Raw genomic sequence first — 19,443 nt, 5'->3', positions numbered from 1 at the left:
AAGTCTCTTTGAAGACCACATTACAATACAATGAAAATCAACTGTAAAAAGCTGACAAAATAGGTGCTTAAAAACAGACTGATTTGAATATCAAAGGATTTTAGGTCCTTGGGAAGAGTTAAGAAATCCACAAATATTTTGCAAAAATAATCATTTTTATGATGGTGCTAAGAAAGCCAATAAAGTCATACAGAAACAAAAGATGCTTTACCATGCCATCATAATTTTCATGAGGAAAATCTAAATTTTGTTCAAATAACCATTTTTCATAAGGCTATAAAATCCAAACTCCTTTTCTTCACAACATTTACTACTAATTTTAGTCCCTTTTTGGTAGACAGACTGGTTACATACAAGTGAAATGAATAAACAAGTAAATATATTTGGAACAACCAATTTTTTGACCATCAAAGAAGGTACTGTTAAGTATGTAAAGAGTAAAGACTAGACTGAATCCTGCGGCACTAAATTGGAATTAGAGTATTGGTATAAAATCATGGTTTATAACATGGAGACAAAAAAAAATACAGATGTAAATATATATCCTAACATTGATCATTGGAAGGGTTAAAAGCAGTAACACTGCAGTAATGACGAGCATATCTAGTCCCCAGATCTTGGTTTTTAAATACCATTTTTCATTAGAAAGGAATCAGAACCCTTGGTTAATTTCAATAACTAGGGCAAGGAAGATCTTATACCAGAAAGCAGAAAGCTGCTCAAAAATTGAAGGGGGCTGCCAAAAGGACACAGGAGCCCTTGTGATGGCATTGGTCAAACTAGAGCCAATCTGAACATCACAATAAATAACAATAACAGTTTATAAACCAATCAGTAAAATAAACACTATGACTCTATAAAGATTAACAAATAAGTGGGAGAAGGAAAATCTCTTGCTTACCTCAAAATGCCAACTAATGAATATAGGTGGAATTAGTAAATCACCATCTGGCAGCAATCATAGTAATCATATTTAGGAAAGAATCAATGAAAGCTAAAACTACTGAGTGAAAGTTTGATTAAATACAAGATATCTATACAAAGTATCTCCCTATAGATATTAAGTACAAAGGCAAAAACAATAATTTTATTATAAAAAAACCCAGCAAACACCAATTTATTCAAACAATCAAACTTAGTATCACCAATAACAGGCTAAATTGATATCATATCCCTTCTGATGACACACTAAGAATTACTTCTGTGATATTCCTGACAAAAATATATAACATAAATCTACTCATGAGGAAACATCAGACAAACCCAAACTGAGGAATACTATAAATGACTGGCCTATACCTCTTAAGAATATTAAAATGCTACACCAAAGACAAAGGCTAAGAAATTGTTCAAGATTAAAGGACATTAAAGGGACACAACTAAATACAATACGTAATCCTGGACTAGCAGGAAAAATGTTTACTCATTCATTTTTTCAAATTTATTTTTGCCATAAAGGGCATCATTGGATCAAGTGAAAAAAGTTGAATGGTCTCTGTGGATCAGATGATATCACTGTATCAAGTTTAATTTCCTAATTTTGATACACTTTTGTACTTTACTATATAGAAGCCTGTCCTATAAAGCATACTTCAGTAAATACATACTGAGAGTAATGAAGCATCATGTCAGCTACTTATTCTCATTTGGTTCAGAAAAATTACACACACACAAATGTGGTAAAATGTGTGAAAGTTCTTTGTACTATTCTTGAATTTTTCTGTAAAATAATATTCTTGAATTTTACCGTGAAATAATCTCAAAATATAACGTTAAAAAGTTTAACTTAAAAAGCACAACAGGGGAGTTCCCATCATGGCTCAGTGGTTAACGAAGCTGACTAGGAACCATGAGGTTGAGGGTTCGATCCCTGGCCTCGCTCAGTGGGTTAAGGATCTGGCATTGCCATGAGCTGTGGTATGGGTTGCAGACGTGGCTCTGATCTCCAGTTGTTGTGCCTGTAACATAGGCCGGAGGCTACAGCTCCGATGGGACCCCTAGCCTGGGAATCACCATATGCTGTGGGTGTGGCCCTAGAAAAGACAAAAAAAAAAAAAAAGAAAGAAAGAAAAAAAAGAAAAAGCACAACAAAACATTTTAATGATTAGATCATCAAATATCATAAAATATAAGTATATACTTACATAAAGATGGAGCATCACAATAAATGATATATACATTGTTTATACATTGCTGGTGTGAATATAAACTTGTACTAACCTCTGCAAAGGGAATTCATTCTTTTTTTTTCTTTTTTTTTCTTTTTTTTGTCTTTTTGTCATTTCTTGGGCTGCACCTGCAGCATATGGAGGTTCCCAAGCTAGGGGTCGAATCAGAGCTATAGCCACCGGCCTACACCAGAGCCACAGCAACTCGGGATCCAAGCCAAGTCTGCAACCTACACCACAGCTCACGGCAACGCCGGATCCTTAACCCACTCAGCAAGGCCAGGGATCTAACCCGCAACCTCATGGTTCCTAGTCGGATTTGTTAACCACTAAGCCACGACGGGAACTCCAGGGAATTCATCCTTATCCATCAAAATGATAAATGCACATACCTTGGGACCCTACCCCAGGGTATTTACCCTATGATTATATTCTCACATATGTTTATAATATATAGATATTCATTGTAGCTTCATTTATAATAAGATGCCAAGCAATCTAAATATCCATTAACAAGGCACTGGTTAAGAACATGTGACATATCTGCACAATGGAATATTATGAACTTTTTTTAAAGTATGAGGTAATTCTAGGAGTTCCCGTCGTAGTGCAGCGGAAACAAATCCAACTAGGAACCATGAGGTTGCGGGTTCAAAGATCTGGCATTGCTGTGGCTGTAGCTGTGGCTGTGGCTGTGGCCTAGGCCGACAACTGTAGCTCTGATTAGACCCCTAGCCTGAAAACTTACATATGCCGCAGTGTAGCCCTAAAAAGCAAAAAAAAAAAAAAAAAAAAAAAAAAAGTATGAGGTAGTTCTAAATGCACTGATGAAAAGATTTCAAAGATACAATGTTACAGGAAAAATTCAATGTCGAGAACAATGAAGCTAGTGAACTTTTTAAAAATTGATATATAGTTGATGTATAATATTGTTTAAGTTACAGGTGTACGACAGCGATTATGAACATTCACTTTTATGGGGAAAATACACACAAATATGTTTCCAGATGTACAGAGTATCTCTGAGATGCCAATAAAAACTGGCAAATGGTTGCCTCTGGGGAAGGGAACTAAATGGCTAGAGATCAGGAAAGAAAGACTTTTTGCTATATTATTCACGACTTCTGAATTTTTGACCATGTGCATGCATTACCCATTTTTTTAAGTGACAAAGGAATTTATTATATGATTCTATTTCTATGAAATTTCCAGAATAGGCAAATCCATAGCAACAGAAAGCAGATACATGGTTACCAAGGGCTGGGAATAGAATGAAGAAAGGGGTGTTTGACTGCTTCATGGTCCAGGGTTTCCTTTCAGTGTGATGCAAATGTTCTAGATTTGTGGTGATAGTTGCACAACACTGTAAATGTGTTAGGTATCACTGAATTGTATATTTTAAAAAGGTTAAAGTGGTGAACTTTATGTTATGTATGTTACATCACAATAAAAAATCAAATATTTATAAATTAATTATAAACCACTAAAATTGAAAAATCACATTAATTTAATATGATAGTGATATTTTACTGAAATTAAATTGCTAATCACAATACAAATATGGTACCAACAGATATGGTACATAAAAGTATTTAGTGTTCAACAAACTTTTCCAATATGGCATATGAAGGCTCAATACTTTGACCATTCCTAATGTGAATATATGAAACCTTTATGTGGTAGGAGTATACCCCATTCTACCTACCTCTGTTCTCACCTGCAATCATGAGATCCTGTAATAATACTCAATTTTATGGTGACTATCCAAAAGATCCAGCATATGCTTATATACTTTTATTCATATCATTTAAAATAAAACCCAAAATTCTAAGTTTCTCTGAGAATTTATAAACCCTTGAGAATATGTCTGTACATCTCCAGGGACCTAAAACCCATTTGAAAAACACTCAACTCTCCACCAGAGAGATATTTTATCACTCCCTTTTTTTCCCCCCTATTTTTGGCTTACCTGTGGCACATGGAGTTCCCAGACCAGGAATCAGATGTGAGCCACAATTGCAGCTTCGGCAACACCGGATCCTTTAACCCACCCTGCCAGGCCAGGGATCAAACCTGAGTCCTGGTGCTGCAGAGACACTGGTGATCCTTTTACACCACAGTGGGAACTCATCACTCCCTTTTTATATTCTTAACCTTCCCCTCTTCATTAGCTCTTTCCTCTCAACCTATAACATATTGCCTTTTAAAAACAACCAAAAAGCCTCTCTGGTTGCCTGCTACTCCTCAAGATACTACTCTCCCCCTTAAAACCAAATTTCTTTATTGATTTATACACATTATTGATTTACATCTACTGCCTTCATTTGCCTGTTTCCACTCATCACATTTCCATTACAATATGACTTTTGTTCTAAACACTTTCTGAATTTTCTCAAACATTACCAATACCTCCAAGCTGTAATGTACCAGTATCTTCTTAATGATGACTCAGTTCTCTGAAGCACTTCAGAGTCAAAGGGCTTAACCAAGGGACTTAAGTACAAATTTTTCAAGAGCCCTTCATTCAGTCATAAAATACTTTTGAATTCCTTCTATCTGATTTAAAACCTGAACAAGAGAAAGTTCCTGCCTTTGCATGCCACAGTTTAGCAAAGAAGAGGCAGATAAACAGATAAAATTGAGAGTACAGTTGAACAGCTTGAGGGTGAATTAATGGTCCCATACTTCATCACAATGAAAAGGAATCAAGAAAAAATGAAAGAATTTCTGTTGCTCTAAAGAATGTAAGTATAGCCATGAGTACAGGCAGTCTAAGGCTTCCTTTATTAATTATTCATTAATTATTAATTTCCAAGGGCTGCTGTAACAAAGTATCACAAACACTTAAAACAACTTTATTGCCTCACAGTCTGAGGACCAGAAGTTTATAATCAAGAGGTCAGCAGGGCTGGAGTTCCCATTGTGGCTCAGTGGGTTAACAAACCTGATTGAGATCCATGACAGTGCAGGTTCAATCCCTGGCCTCCCTCAGTAGGTTCAGGATCCAGAGTTGCCGTGGTCTGTGGTGTGAGTTGCAGATGCAGCTTGGATCCTCTGTTGCGGTAGCTGTGATGTAGGCTGGCAGCTGTAGCTCTGATTCGACCCCTAGCCTGGGAGCTTCCATATGCCTTGAATTCGGCCCCCCCTCCAAAAAAAAAAAAGATGCAGCAGGGCCTTTCTCTTTCTCAAGGATCTAGGGAAGAATCCTTCCACGGCACTTTCTTGCTTTTGGTGATTGCCAGCAATCCTTGGTGATCCTAAGCTTGTGGCTGTAAAATTCCCATCTCTGTCTCCATGGTCACAGGCCTTTTACCCTCTGTATTTCTGTGTCTGTTCTTCATAATGATACTAGCCATTGGACTTAGGGTCCATCCTAATCCAGCATGACCACAACAGATTTGAAAAGAAAAGATTTGAAGTACCCAGTGAAGTGCAACAGAGTGAAAATATACTTTATTAGGACTCTTTCAGTTGAAAAAGAAACGAGGAGTTCCCATTGTGGCACAGCAGAAACGAATCCGACTAGGAACCATGAGGTTGCAGGTTTGATCCCTGGCCTCATTCAGTGGGTTAAGGACCCGGTGTTGCCGTGAGCTGTGGTGTAGGTCACAGGCAAGGCTCAGATCTGGTGCTGCTGTGGCTCTGGCGTAGGCTGGTGGCTACAGCTCAATTAGACCCCTAGCCTGGGAACCTCCATATGCCACGAGTGTGGCCCAAAAAAGAAAAAGAAATTATAAGAAATACAAAAAAAAATTTTAACAAAAAAATGGGAAAAATTTTACAAAGAATCAAATTAAAAAATTGAAAATGCAACAAATTTGGCTAAGAGGATGGTATTATGAATAAATGTTTTCACATTTCAATAAATGAATAAATATTATGAATTACAGTTAATCTTATTTGGTTTAATAATGTGGTTATTTAAGAGAAAGCATTTATTTTTAGATACACATGCTGAAGTGTTTAGAGGTGAAGTGACACAACATCTGCAATTTATTTTCAAATGGTCCAGAAAAAAACAAACTGCATACACAGGGAGACCCACAAATGAGATCAAATGTTAACAACCACTGAATTTACTATGATAATTGTATTATTCTTTCAATTTTTCTATAAGTAGAAGATTTTTCAAAATAAAAAGGCAATGGGGAACAAGCACATATTTTAATTAGTACATACAGACTTGGAACTGACTTCAAGGTGGATCACATATAGCATTAAAAGAATGTCAAATGGTGAATATATGCTATACAGGTCTTTCATCTCCCTACTTTTCTATATACAGCCTTCTTCTACTGCAATCACCACAGAAAGCAAGATATTTCTCACAATGCTCTTTTCCCCAGTTAACCTCTCTCTCTAAATGAGAGGCAGAGGGTATCAGGAGGTTGGCACAGGTTCCCCAGTCCAGTGAATGTACTAAATCAGAGAAGGGGATTAAGGGATTAACCGTTGAGTAAATTAACTCCTTCTTCAATTTATCTTAACTCTTAACTCCCTTCTCACATTCAGCAGAGAAGAGAATGAGAAACTATAGAAGAACACAAATAAAGCCCCAAATCAGTAACATGAAATGTATTATAAAGTCTAAATATCATTCTCTGGTAAAGAGATTAGCCACCACAATAAAAATGAAGTTGGCATAGTTAGATCATTATCTGCCACAGCTTAACGATAGAGAAGAAAATGCAATATTCACCTCACAAAGATGGAAAGAAGAGAAAGGGAAAGAGGTAAAGAAAGGTGACAAGGGCAAATCAGTGAACCAAGGCAGAAGCTCAACTGCTATGCCCAGAGCTGTCTCTAGGTATCTCTTTAAATTGATACCAGCTCCAAAAGTCTTTCCCAACTTTGTGCTGACCCAAGTTACCGATCTGAAAAGTCATGAGGAGAACTAAATGGACCAAGGATCCCGGCCAGTTGGGAAAGTCCTTTCTTCGCCATTAAGAAATAAACCCATTCATACGCAAAAACTTCCTTTAGAAGGTTTAAACACTTTGTTGATTTGGGTTTGTATCTTTATTAATTTGCACTGGTATCTGGAATGAATTAACAATTTTACTCTGGGGAATTCCCGTCGTGGCACAGTGGAAACGAATCCGACTAGGAACCATGAGATTTTGGGTAAGATCCCTGGCCTTGCTCAGTGGGTTAAGGATCCAGTGTTGCCGTAAGCTGTGGTGTAGGTCGCAGACACGGCTTGGATCCCACATTGCTGTGGCTGTGGTGTCGGCCTGCAGCTGTAGCTCCAATTCAACCCCTAGCCTGGGAACCTCCATATGCCGCAAATGTGGTGCTTAAAAAGCAAAAAAAAAAAAAAATTTTTACTCAAGTTCACTTCTCCAATATCAGTAGTTAATGTCTTCAGACTTTTGTTAAACCAAATCTTTAACACAATTTATTTTCATACTTGAGAAAAAGACCATTATTTGAACAATAAGTTTACGATGAACAATCTTAGACATATGCCTATTGCAAAGTATAAAATCTGAATTATATGATTAATCTAATCATTAAAGATAAATTATGACTACAAAAAATCTGAATTGTCAACAATCTAGTGGTATTATATTAGCTATTTTCAAATATAACATATTCATCCTTGTATATCAATTTAAATCATATTGTAGTAAGACTAGTGAAGTGTAAACCTGATTAACAAAAAGTATAGTCTTGGAGTTCCCATTGTGGCTCAGCGGTAACTAATCTGACTAGTATCCATGAGGACTTGAGTTCAATCCCTAGCTTCACTCAGTGGGTTAAGGATACAGCATTGCTGTGAGCTGTGGTGGGGGTCACAGTCATGGCTCAGATCTGGCGTTGCACAGGCCAGCAGCTGCAGCTCCAATTCGACCCCTAGCCTGGGAATTTCCATATGCCATAGATGTGGCCCTAAAGAGACAAAAAAACAAAACCAAAAACAAAAAGTACAGTCTTACCTGTATGATGTGGATCTAATGTTGTCTTTGCAGAAGCTTCCAAATGATATTTTTCCCTGTAATTATCCTCACGATTAATTTCTCTAGCGCTTTCTTCAGGAGGCAGATTAAAACTGCATATTCTGGGATCATTTTGTGACTGGAGAAATGCATTCTTATTTGCAGGAACCTAAAAGAACAAAACATGTATTTTATGCTGAAATTAAATCTAATTTCCCACATTTCTATATAATAGATTCCTAATTTAAAATATGATGTACTAGTTTCTCATATCTAAATAGGGAATAGATATTTTTAAATAAATTAAAATTCTAATTTTTATTGTTTGTTTTGTTTTGCTTTGCTTTTTGGTGGCACTGGCATCATACAGAAGTTCCCTGGCCAGGAATTCAACCAAGACTGCTGCAATGACAATGGCGGACCCTTAACCTGCTGCGTCAAAAGCGAAGTGATTTTTTTTTTTTTTTTTTTTTTCTTTGGCATGCCAAAGTTCCTGGGCCAGGGATCTAACCTGCACCACAGCGGGGACAATAACAGATCCTTAACCCACTGAGCCATCAGGGAATTCTACTGTTTGCTTTTTAAACTACTTTTATTATTTTATAAAGGCTGAAAGATATCACAGAATGAAAATTATGATTATAATTACACTGTATTTTAAGCAATGTATGAAATGAGTTTTTAAACAAGTCAGAATATGCCATTTTCATAGTCAATTAGGTTTTTTTTTCACTAAATTTCTCAATATTAAAGGCAACACTTCAGAGTTCTCTTGTGGCATAGCAGGTTAAGGATATGTCCTTGTCACTAAATCAGCTCTGGTCATTGCTATGGCACAGGTTTGATCCCTGGCCCAGGAACTTCCATGTGCCAAAGGCATACCCAAAACAAACAAAACAAAAAGCAACACTTTAATATAGTTAATTTTGTAGGTGTGATAATGATACCATCAGTGTGTTGTTATTTTTTAAGAGTCCTTACATTTGAGAGAGAAATACTAAAATATTTACAAATGAAAAAATATTCCTGGGACTTGCATCAAAATAAGTGGGGAAGAACTGGGAAGGGAAGTGGAGAGGTGAAGCAAGATAGGTCATAACCTGACAATTGCTAAGGCTGAATAATGGGATTCTTCATATCCTATTTTCTCTATTTTTGTATATTCATTAGTTTTCTGTTGCTGATGTAACAAATAACCACTGAATTAGTAGCTTAAAACATTGTAGATTTATTGTTTTATAATTCTCTAAGTTAGAACTCTGACTTGGGTCTCACTGGTCTAAAATCAAGGTTATCAGGAGTTTCCGTTGTTGCTCAGTCGTTAACGAATCCGACTAGGAACAATGAGGTTGCAGGTTAGATCCCCGGCCTTGCTCAGTGGGTTAAGGATCCGGCGTTGCCGTGAGCTGTGGTGTAGGTCAAAGACGTGGCTCAGATCCTGTGGCTCTGGCATAGGCTGGCGGCTACAGGTCTGTTTAGACCCCTAGCCTGGGAACCTCCATATGCTACGAGTGCAGCCCTAGAAAAGACAAAAAGAAATAAAAATAAAATCAAGGTTATCAGCAGGGCTGTATTTCTTTCTGGAGACTCTAAAGGAGAATACATTTTCTTGATTTCTCAAATTTCTAAAAGCCACCCACATTCCTTGGTTTGTGGCTCCATTTCGCCACTTCAGAATCAATCTTTTTCATTACTATGACCCTCCTTCGATAATCGCATTGCTTTCTCTAACTCTCTCTTCTATCTCCCTTTTCTACTTTTAAGGTCCTTTGTGATTCTCTTGAGCCCACATGGATAAGCCAGGTTAACTCCCCTATCTTAAGGTCCTTAACATTCGTCACTTAGTCAAAGTCCCTTCTGCCATAGGAGTTAACATAGTCACAGGTACCAGGGATTAGGACACGGACATCTCTGGAGGGCCATTTTTCTGCCTACCATAGTATGTTTGAAATGTTTTGTAAATAACAACACTTAGTAACAGACATAGTTGTCACATCCCTATAAATGTTCATTATAATAAATTTCAGAGACATTCAAACACTTATCTGATAAGATTTTAGAAGTAAATCTTGGCAATAAACTAATGAAGCTAATAAATTTTTTGCAACATTTTATTTTGATATAACTTCAAACTTGCAGAAACATTCCAGAAATAACACAAGGAAGTCTCATATATTCTTTACTCCTCCATGCGTGTGTGTGTGTGCGTGCGCGTCTCTACGTATTTGAGAATAAGCTGGAAACACTGTGCTCTTTTACCTCTAAATACTGCAAAGTGTATTTTCAAACAGCAAAAATACTCTCTTACATAATCACAGGATTATCAAAACCAAGTATTTAACATTGATAGTATAAAACTATTACCTAACCTATAGCCCATATTCAAATGTAGTCAATTACACCAATAATGTCTTTTTATAGTTTTTTCTCTGAGTCAGGATGCAATCCCAGATCATACATGTATTAGAGATCATTAAACTGTTGAAATGATGCAGTAAACAAATTTGGCACACGTGCAAAAGCACAACCACTAAGAGATAGCTTTATCATTACCTGCACCTGATTTTGCTCATTAACCTATGTCACCTTCCCTAATAAAAGCCATGTGGGCTAAAACCTAGACGCCTTTGTTCTGCAGAACAGAATGCCTCCTGATCCCCTACCTTCTAGATGTAAAAGAGTCTGTGTGTTTTATCATGCTGCGCTGTACCTCTTCCAAGATCTCCTGTTGCCCTGCAGCACTGGCCGCAGCATATATGTATTTAGTCAGCATGTTTCTAGACTAGTTCCTTAACCTCTATTCATCTTTTGTACTTTGACATTTTTTAAGAATACAGTCCAATTATTTTGTAGAATGTCCCTCTATTTGAACTCTCTGATGTTTCCTTATGATTAGTTTTAGGTTATGCATTTTAGACAGGAATATCACAGTTCATCATATCAGGAGGCACATATCAATCTGTACCATTAAAGGAGGCAATTCACTTGATTAAAGTGGTATCTGCTAGGTATCCCTGCAAAGTTAGATTTTTCCATTTGTAATTTTTGTTTGGCCATGCCCACAGCATGTGGAAGATCCTAAGGCCAGGAACTGAACCTTTGACACAACAGTCAAACACTGCACAGTGACAACACTGGATCTTTTTAACCCACTGTACCACAAGGGGCCTCCCATCTATTTGTAATTTTTAAAAGTATATTGTAAGGAGATGGTTGAGTCTATTCAAATACCCTGTTTCCTGGAGGTTCCATCATGGCTCAGTAGTAGTTACCATGACTAGTATCCATGAGGACACAAGTTCAATCCCTGGCCTCTCTAGTGGGTTGACGATATGGTGCAGGTTGCAGACACAGCTCGGATCCCATTTTGCTGTGCCTGTGGTGTAGGCAAGCAGCTACAGCTCAGATTCAACCTCTAGCCTGGAAACAACCATATGCCGCACGTGTGAACTAAAAAGCAAAAAAAATAAATATATATATATATATATCCTATTTCCCGAGCAAACATTCACTCGCTAGTTTTGAAAGCCAGTGATACTTTGCAACACAATCATTACTTCTATTTTTATCATTTACCAAAACTCTCTAAGACAGAGCTTATTTTTCTCCTCATTTATATATTCACCTATATTGGCATGGATTCTGACTTCCATGTTATTCCATAGGCTATTATTCATTAGTATACATATTTTAATTACTCACTGAATTTATTACATTTATAATTGTACACTGATTATCACAACCCAATTTTATACCATTTCCATCCCAAATCCCCAGCATATCCCCCACCGCCACCCTGTATCATTTATAAAGTGTAACTTTTTCAAAGTCTGTGAGTCAGAATCTGTTCTGCAAAGAAGTTCATTGTGTGCTTTTTTTAGCTTCCACATGTCAATGAAAGCATTTGATGTTGGTGACTCACTGTATGGCTGACTTCACTTAGCATGATAGTTTCTAGGTCCATCCATATTTCTAAAAATGCCGGTATTTCATTCCCTTTAATGGCTGAGTAATATTCCATTGTGTATAGGCACCACATCTTCTTGATCCACTCCTCTGTCGATGGACATTTAGGTTGTTTCCACGGCTTAGCTGTTGCAAATAGTGCCGCAATGAACACTGGAGTACATGTGTCTTTGCGAGTCATGGTTTTCTCTGGATAGATGCCCAGGAGGGGGTTTGCTATATCAAATGGTAATTCTATTTTTAGATTTCTGAGGAATCTCCGTATGGGTTTCCACAGTGGTTTCACCAATTTACAATCCCACCAACAGTGTAATAGGGTTCCTTTTTCTCCACACCCTCTCCAGCACTTATTGTTTGTAGACTTTTTGAGGATGGCCATTCTGGCTGGTGTAAGGTGGTACCTCATCGTGGTTTTGATTTGCATTTCTCTAATCATGAGTGATGCTGAACGTCTTTTCATGTGTTTTTTAGGCCATCCGTATGTCTTCTTTGGAGAACTGTCTGTTTAGATCTTCTGCCCATTTTTTGATGGGGTTGTTTGTTTCTTTGGTATTGAGCAGTAGGAGGTGTTTATAAATTTTGGAGATTGATCCCTTGTCCGTCGATTCACTTGCAAAGATTTTCTCCCATTCTGTGGCTTGTCTTTTCGTTTTGTTTAGGGTTTCCTTTGCTGTGCAGCAAACCTTTTAAGTTTCATTAAGTTCCATTTGTTAATTTTTGTTTTTACTGTCATTACTCTAAGAGGTGGATCTGAGAAGGTGCTGCTGTCGTTTATGTCAGAGAGTGTTTGGCCTATGTTTTCCTGGAAGAGTTTTATAGTGTCTGGTCTTATATCTAGGTCTTCAATCCATTTGGAGTTTATTTTTGTGTATGGTGTTAGGGAGTGTTCTCATTTCATTCTTTTCCATGTGGCTGTCCAGTTTCCCAGCACCACTTAACTGGACAGGCTGCCTCTTCTCCAGTGTATATTCTTGTCTCCTTTGTCATAGATTAGTTGGCTGTAGGTGCATGGGTTTAATTCTGGGCTTTCTATCCTGTTCCACTGAGCTGTATGTCTGTCTTTGTGCCAGTACCATACGGTTTTGATGATTGTTGCTTTGTAGTGTGGTCTGAAGTCCAGGAGCCTGATTCCTCCAGCTCCATTTTTCTTTTTCAGGATGTCTTTGGTTATTCCGGGTCTTTTGTGCTTCCGAACAAACTTTAAAATAGCGAGTTCCGTGAAAAATGTCCTTGGTAATTAGATAAGGATTGCATTGAATCTGTAGATTGCCTTGGGTAGTATGGTCATTTTGATAATATTGACTCTTCCAATCCAAGAGCATGGAAATTATGTCTTTCCATCTCTTTGCGTCATCTTTGATTTCTTTCATCGGGGTCTTATAGTTTTCAGAGTGCACGTCTTTTGTCTCTTTAGGTAGGTTTACTCCTAGCTGTTTTATTCTTTTGGATGCAATGGTAAACGGGATTGCTTCCCTAATTTCTCTTTCTGATCTTTCATTGTTAGTATATAGAAATGACGTCGATTTCTGTGTACTGATTTTGTATCCTGCGACTTTGCCAAATTCACGGATGAGCTCTAACAGTACTCTGGTAGAGTCTTTAGGGCTGTCTAGGTATAGTATCATGTCATCCGCAAATAGTGATAGTTTTACTTCTTCCTTTCCAATTTGGATTCCTTTTATCTCTTTTACTTCTCTGATTGCCGTGGCTAGGACTTCCAAAACTATGTTGAAGAGTAGAGGCGAGAGCAGACATCCTCGTCTGGTTCCTGATCTCAGCGGGAATTCTTTCAGCTTTTCACCACTGAGAATGATGTCTGCTGTGGGTTTTTCCTATACGGCTTTTATTATGTTGAGGTAGGTTCCCGCTATGCCCACTTTCTGAAGGTTTTTTTTTTTTTTTTTAATCAGAAATGTGTGTTGGATTTTGTCAAAGGCTTTTTCTGCGTCTATTGAGAGGATCATGTGGTTTTTATTCTTCAGTTTGTTAATGTGGTGTATCACACTGATGGATTTGTGGATATTGAAGAACCCTTGCCTCCCTGGGATAAATCCCACTTGATCATGATGTACAGTCCTTTTAATGTATTGTTGGATGCAATCTGCTAGTATTTTGTTGAGGATTTTTGCATCTATGTTCATCAGTGAAACTGGCCTGTGGTTTTCTTTTTTGTGTGGCGTCCTTGTCTGGTGTTGGTATCGGGGTGATGGTGGCCTCATAGAATGAGTTTGGGAGTATCCCTTCCACTGCAATTTTTTGAAATAGATTCAGAAGGAGAGGTGTTAGCGCTTCTCTAAATGTTTGATAGAATTCACCTGTGAAGCCATCTGGTCCCGGACTTTTGTTTGTCGGAAGTTTTTTAATCACAGTTTCAATTTCAGTACTTGTGATTGGTCTGTTCATCTTCTCTCCATCATCTTGGTTTAGTTTTGGAAGATTGTACCTTCCTAAGAATTTGCCCATTTCTTCTAGGTTTTTCGTTTTATTGGCGTACAGTTGCACATAGTAGTCTCTTATGATCCTTTGTATTTCTGTGATGTCCGTTGTTACTTCTCCTTTTTTGTTTCTAACTTTATTGATTTGAGTCCTCTCTCTTTTTTGCTTGACAAGTCTGGCTAAGGGTTTATCAATTTTGTTGATCTTTTCAAAGAACCAGCTTTTCGTTTCATTGATCTTTTTTCTGTGGTTTTCTTCGTTTCTAGTTCATTGATTTCTGCTCTGATCTTTATGATTTGATTTCTTTCTTTCTACTAACTTTAGGTCTTGTCTGTTCTCTCTAGAGCTGCTTTAGATGTAAAGTTAGCTTGTTTATTTGAGCTTTTTCTTGTTTCCTGAGGTGGGCTTGTATTGCTATGAACTTTCTTCTTAGGACGGCTTTTGCTGCATCCTATAGGTTTGGGAGTGTTGTATCTTTGGTGTCATTTGCTGTTAGATATTTTTTAATTTCCTCTTTGATTTCTTCAGTGATCCATTGGTTGTTTAGTAGCATGTTGTTGAGTCTCCACGTGTTTGTGTTTTTTGCAGGTTTTTTTCTTGTTGTTGATTTCCAGTCATATAGCGTTGTGGTCGGAAAAGATGCTTGATATGATTTCAATTTTCTTAAAGTTACTGAGGTTGGATTTGTAGCCCAGGATGTGACCAGTCCTAGAGACTGATCCATGTGCATTTGAGAAGAATGTGTATTCTGTTGCTATTGGATGGGATGTCCTATAAATACCTATTAGGTCCGTCTGGTTTAATGTGTCATTCAGGGCCTGTGTTTCCTTATTGATTTTCTGTCTGGATGATCTGCCCATTGCTGTAAGTGGGGTGTTAAAGCCCCCCGCTATGATTGTGTTATTGTCGATTTGTCCTTTGAAGGTTGTTAGCAGTTGCCTTATATATTGTGGTGAACCTATGTTGGGTGTGTAGATATTTAAAATTGTTATATCTTCTTCTTGGATGGATCCTTTGATCATCAGGTAGTGACCTTCCTTGTCCCTTAAAATATTCTTCATTTTAGGGTCTATTTTGTCTGATATGAGTATTGTCGCTCCAGCTTTCTTTTGATTCCCGTTTGCATGGAATATTTTCTTCCATCCTCTCACTTTCAAGTTGAATGTGTCCCTAGAAGTGAAGTGGGTCTCCTGAAGACAGCATATATATGGGTCTTGTTTTTGTATCCATTCAGCCAGTCTATGTCTTTTGGTTGGGGCGTTTAGTCCATTAACATTTCAGGTAATTACTGATATGTATGTTATTATTGCCATTTTATTAATTGCTTTGGATTTGTTTTTGCTGCTCTTTTGTCTTCCCTTCTCCTCTTGTTCTCTCCTCTTGAGGTTTGATGACTATTTTCAGTGTTGTATTTGAGTTGGCTTTTCTTATTTGTTTGTGTATCAATTGTAGATTTTTGGTTTGCTGTTATTTTGAAATTTTGGTGTAGAGTCTGTACACACACACACACACACACACACACACACACACACACATATATATGGGATTGTTTTAAGTTGTTGGTCTCTTAATTGCAAGTGCATCTCCAGTGTCCTGCATTTGTACCCACCTCTTCTCACGATTTCTGATTTTGGTGGCATAATTGTGCGTGGATGACTTCGTATCTTTACTGTATCTATACCTTTACTGGTGAGCCTTGTCATTTGTGGTATTTTTGTTTCTGGTTGCGGCCTTTTCTTTTCTGCCTGGAGACGTTCTTTTAGTATTTGTTGTAAGGCTGGTTTAGTGTTGCTGCATTCTCTCAGCTTTTGCTTATCTGTGAAGCTTTTGATTTTTCCTTCAAATCTGAATGAGAGCCTCGCTGGGTAAAGTAGTCTTGCTTGGAGGTTTTTTCCTTTCATCATGTTAAGTATATCCTGCCACTCCCTTCTGGCCTGCAGAGTTTCTGCTGAAAAATCTGCCAGTGACCTTATTGGGGTTCCCTTGTATGTTATTTGTTTCTTTTCCCTAGCTGCTTTCAAGATTTTCTCTTTGTCTTTAATTTTGGTCCGTTTGATTAATAGGTGTCTCGGGGTGTTCCTCCTTGGGTTTATTTTATATGGTACTCGTTGTGCTTCCTGGATTTGAGTGAGTGGTTCCTTTCCCATGTTAGGGAACTTTTCGGCTCTTATCTCTTCAAATATTTTGTCTGTCCCCTTCTCTCTCTCTTCTCCTTCTGGCACCCCTATAATATGGATGTTGGTGCGTTTAATGTTGTCCCAGAGTTCTCTGAGACTCTCTTCATTTGTTTTCAATCTCTTTTCTCTTTTCTGTTCCGCATCCATGATTTCCACAATCTGTCCTCCACCTCGCTTACTCTTTCTTCTGCCTCCTGTATTCTGCTGTTGGCTGCTTCTAGCGAATTTTTTATTTCAGTTATTTGTATTTTGCATCTCTTCTTGCTTAAGTTTTATATCTTGCATCTCTTTGCTCAGCATTTCCTGTAAGTTATCCCTTTTTTTTTTTTTTTTTTTTTGTCTTTTTGCCATTTCTTGGGCCACTCCCACGGCATAGGGAGGTTCCCAGGCTAGGGGTTGAATCGGAGCTGTAGCCACCGGCCTACGCCATAGCAACGCGGGATCCGAGCCGCGTCTGCAAACTACACCACAGCTCATGGCAACGCCGGATCGTTAACCCACTGAGCAAGGGCAGGGATCGAACCCACAACCTCATGGTTCCTAGTCGGATTTGTTAACCACTGCGCCACGACGGGAACTCCAAGTCATCCATCTTTGCCTCTAGTTTATTTCCAATGTCTTCCATTATCTTCAGCATCAACAGTCTAAAGTCTTTTTCCTGGAGGCTAAGCATCTCCTGATCACTTTTCTGGGGTTTTTTCCTTTCTCCCTTATCTGAGTTATAGTTCTCTGTCCTTTCATTTTTATAGGTTTTTGGTGTGGTGACCTTTTTATAGATAGTAGAGTTGTAGCCTCTCTTACTTCTGGTCTCCGCCCCCCTTGTGGCTGAAGCTGGTATGGGAGCTTGCTGTAGGCTTCCTGATAGGGGGACTGAGGCCTGCCCACTGGTAGGTGGAGCTGATTCTTATCCCTCTGGTAGGTGGGGCTTTGTCTCTGGATGGGATTAGAGGCGGCTGTGTGCCTTGGGCGGGGGGGGGGGGGGGGGGGTCTTTAGGCAGCCTGTTTACTAAAGGTTGAGGCCGTGAGCCCACCTGGATGGTTGTTTGGCCTGGGCCTTCTCAGCAGCTGACTGATGGGTGGGGCCAGATTTTCCCAAAATGGCCACCTCCAGAGAAAGGCACACTGATGACTATTCCCAAGAGCTTTGCTTCCAATGCCCTTCCCCCACAACAAGCCACACTCACCCCTGGTTTCCCAGGAGATCCTCCAAGAATGGCAGTCAGGTCCGACCCAGATTCCTATGGAGATTTTGCTTTGCCCTGGGACGCGTGCACATGAAAGCCTGTGTGTGCCTTTTAAGAATGGGGTCTCCGTTTCCCCCAGTCCCATGGAGCTCCTGTGCACAAGCCCCACTGGCCTTCAATGCCAGATGCTCCGGGGGCTCTTCCTCCCAGTGCCAAATCCCCAAGCATGAGGACTCGACGTGGGGCTTAAAACTCTCACTCCTGTAGGTGCGTCTCTGTGAACCAGTTACTTTCTGGTCTGTGGGGCTTCCCACCTGGGAGGTATGGGGTTGCTTATATCTCGCAATCTACCCTCCTACCTCTTGATGTGGCCTCCTCTTTGTCTTTGGGAGTAGGATATCTTTTTGAGATTTTCCAATCCATTTGGTTGAAGATTGCTCAGCCTTTGGTTGTAATTTTGTTGTTTTTAGGAGAGAAGTTGAACTCCGGTCCTTCTATTCCACCATCTTAATCCCATCTCTGCCTACTCTTTCCCATGGGCCTGCTATAAGATCACTAGTGTGGACCTCAATGATTGAGTGGAGGCAGGAGAGCTGAGAATTATCCCCCACTGAAACACACATGGAGCACTCAGTGAAAAGCCAAGCCCCAGCAAAGCAGGTCTTCCAGCTCTGCGGCATCACCTCCTGGTATAGGGTCCTTTGGGCTAGATCTTCTTGGCCGGGAACTTGAGGTTAAAGTCATGGCCACACTCTCAAAGGTCACTGATCCCTGAGACCCTCCTTGTACAGGGGACCACGCTTTCTCTCCCGCCACCTTGGTACAACTGTTCTGGAACCTCTGATCCGGGGGACTATTCATTAGTATATTTATTTTGATGCTCGATTTGTCCCAGATTTTGTATTTATCAGACCAGTTAAGTAAAAAAAACAAAAAAAAACAAACTCAGTCACCAAAATAATACTTTCTTAGTATGAATTAATTCAATCTAAGATGAGAAATAACTTTAAAACAAGAATTTAAGAATGGAGTAGACAAAGCAAAGCAACAATAAAGTTGACAAAGGTCTGCATGTTGCCCTGCTTAAAACAGCCGTATAATTTCAAAAAAGTCTATTTCATTTCTTTTTAAAGATTATTTAGTTTCTTGCTATTAATTTATAAGAAGAAATGAATGAATCAGAAAATAAACCTACGGACAAGAGTGTCAAGATGATTCAGTGGGGGCCAGAACAGTCTTTTTGAAAAATATTCCTGGAACAACTAGATATCCCCATGAAAGGATATGAAGGATGGATGAAATCAGACTCCTACCTCACACCGTACACAAAAACTAACTCAAAATGAATCACAGGCTGAAATATAAGAGCTAAAACTATACTATTCTTAGTAGAAAATACAGTAAATTTTCATAACTTCATTAGATATAACACTAAAACCACAAGTATACCAAGAAAAAATTAAATGAAAGGGAGTTCATTAAAATGTGTAATTTTGTGCTGCCAATATCATCAAGAAAATAAAAGACACCTCTCCAAAGTGGGTATAGGGGAACATTCCTGAATATAATCAAA

At 38.6% G+C, this 19,443-nt stretch overlaps 1 protein-coding gene across 1 annotated transcript in view; it reads right to left on the bottom strand.

Moving 5' to 3' along the window:
* RAD54B (RAD54 homolog B (S. cerevisiae)) overlaps positions 1–19,443 on the bottom strand; it is a 119,927-nt gene that overhangs the window by 74,493 nt on the left and 25,991 nt on the right. The window contains 1 exon segment of the mRNA XM_021089101.1: positions 8,108–8,276. Within this exon segment, the coding sequence (XP_020944760.1) occupies positions 8,108–8,276 (169 nt within the window).

Source organism: Sus scrofa, chromosome 4 (assembly GCF_000003025.6).
Source record: "Sus scrofa isolate TJ Tabasco breed Duroc chromosome 4, Sscrofa11.1, whole genome shotgun sequence".
NCBI classification, from domain to species: domain Eukaryota; kingdom Metazoa; phylum Chordata; class Mammalia; order Artiodactyla; family Suidae; genus Sus; species Sus scrofa.
Note: the sequence above shows the minus strand (reverse complement) of the source record. Positions and strands in the feature narration are given on the sequence as shown.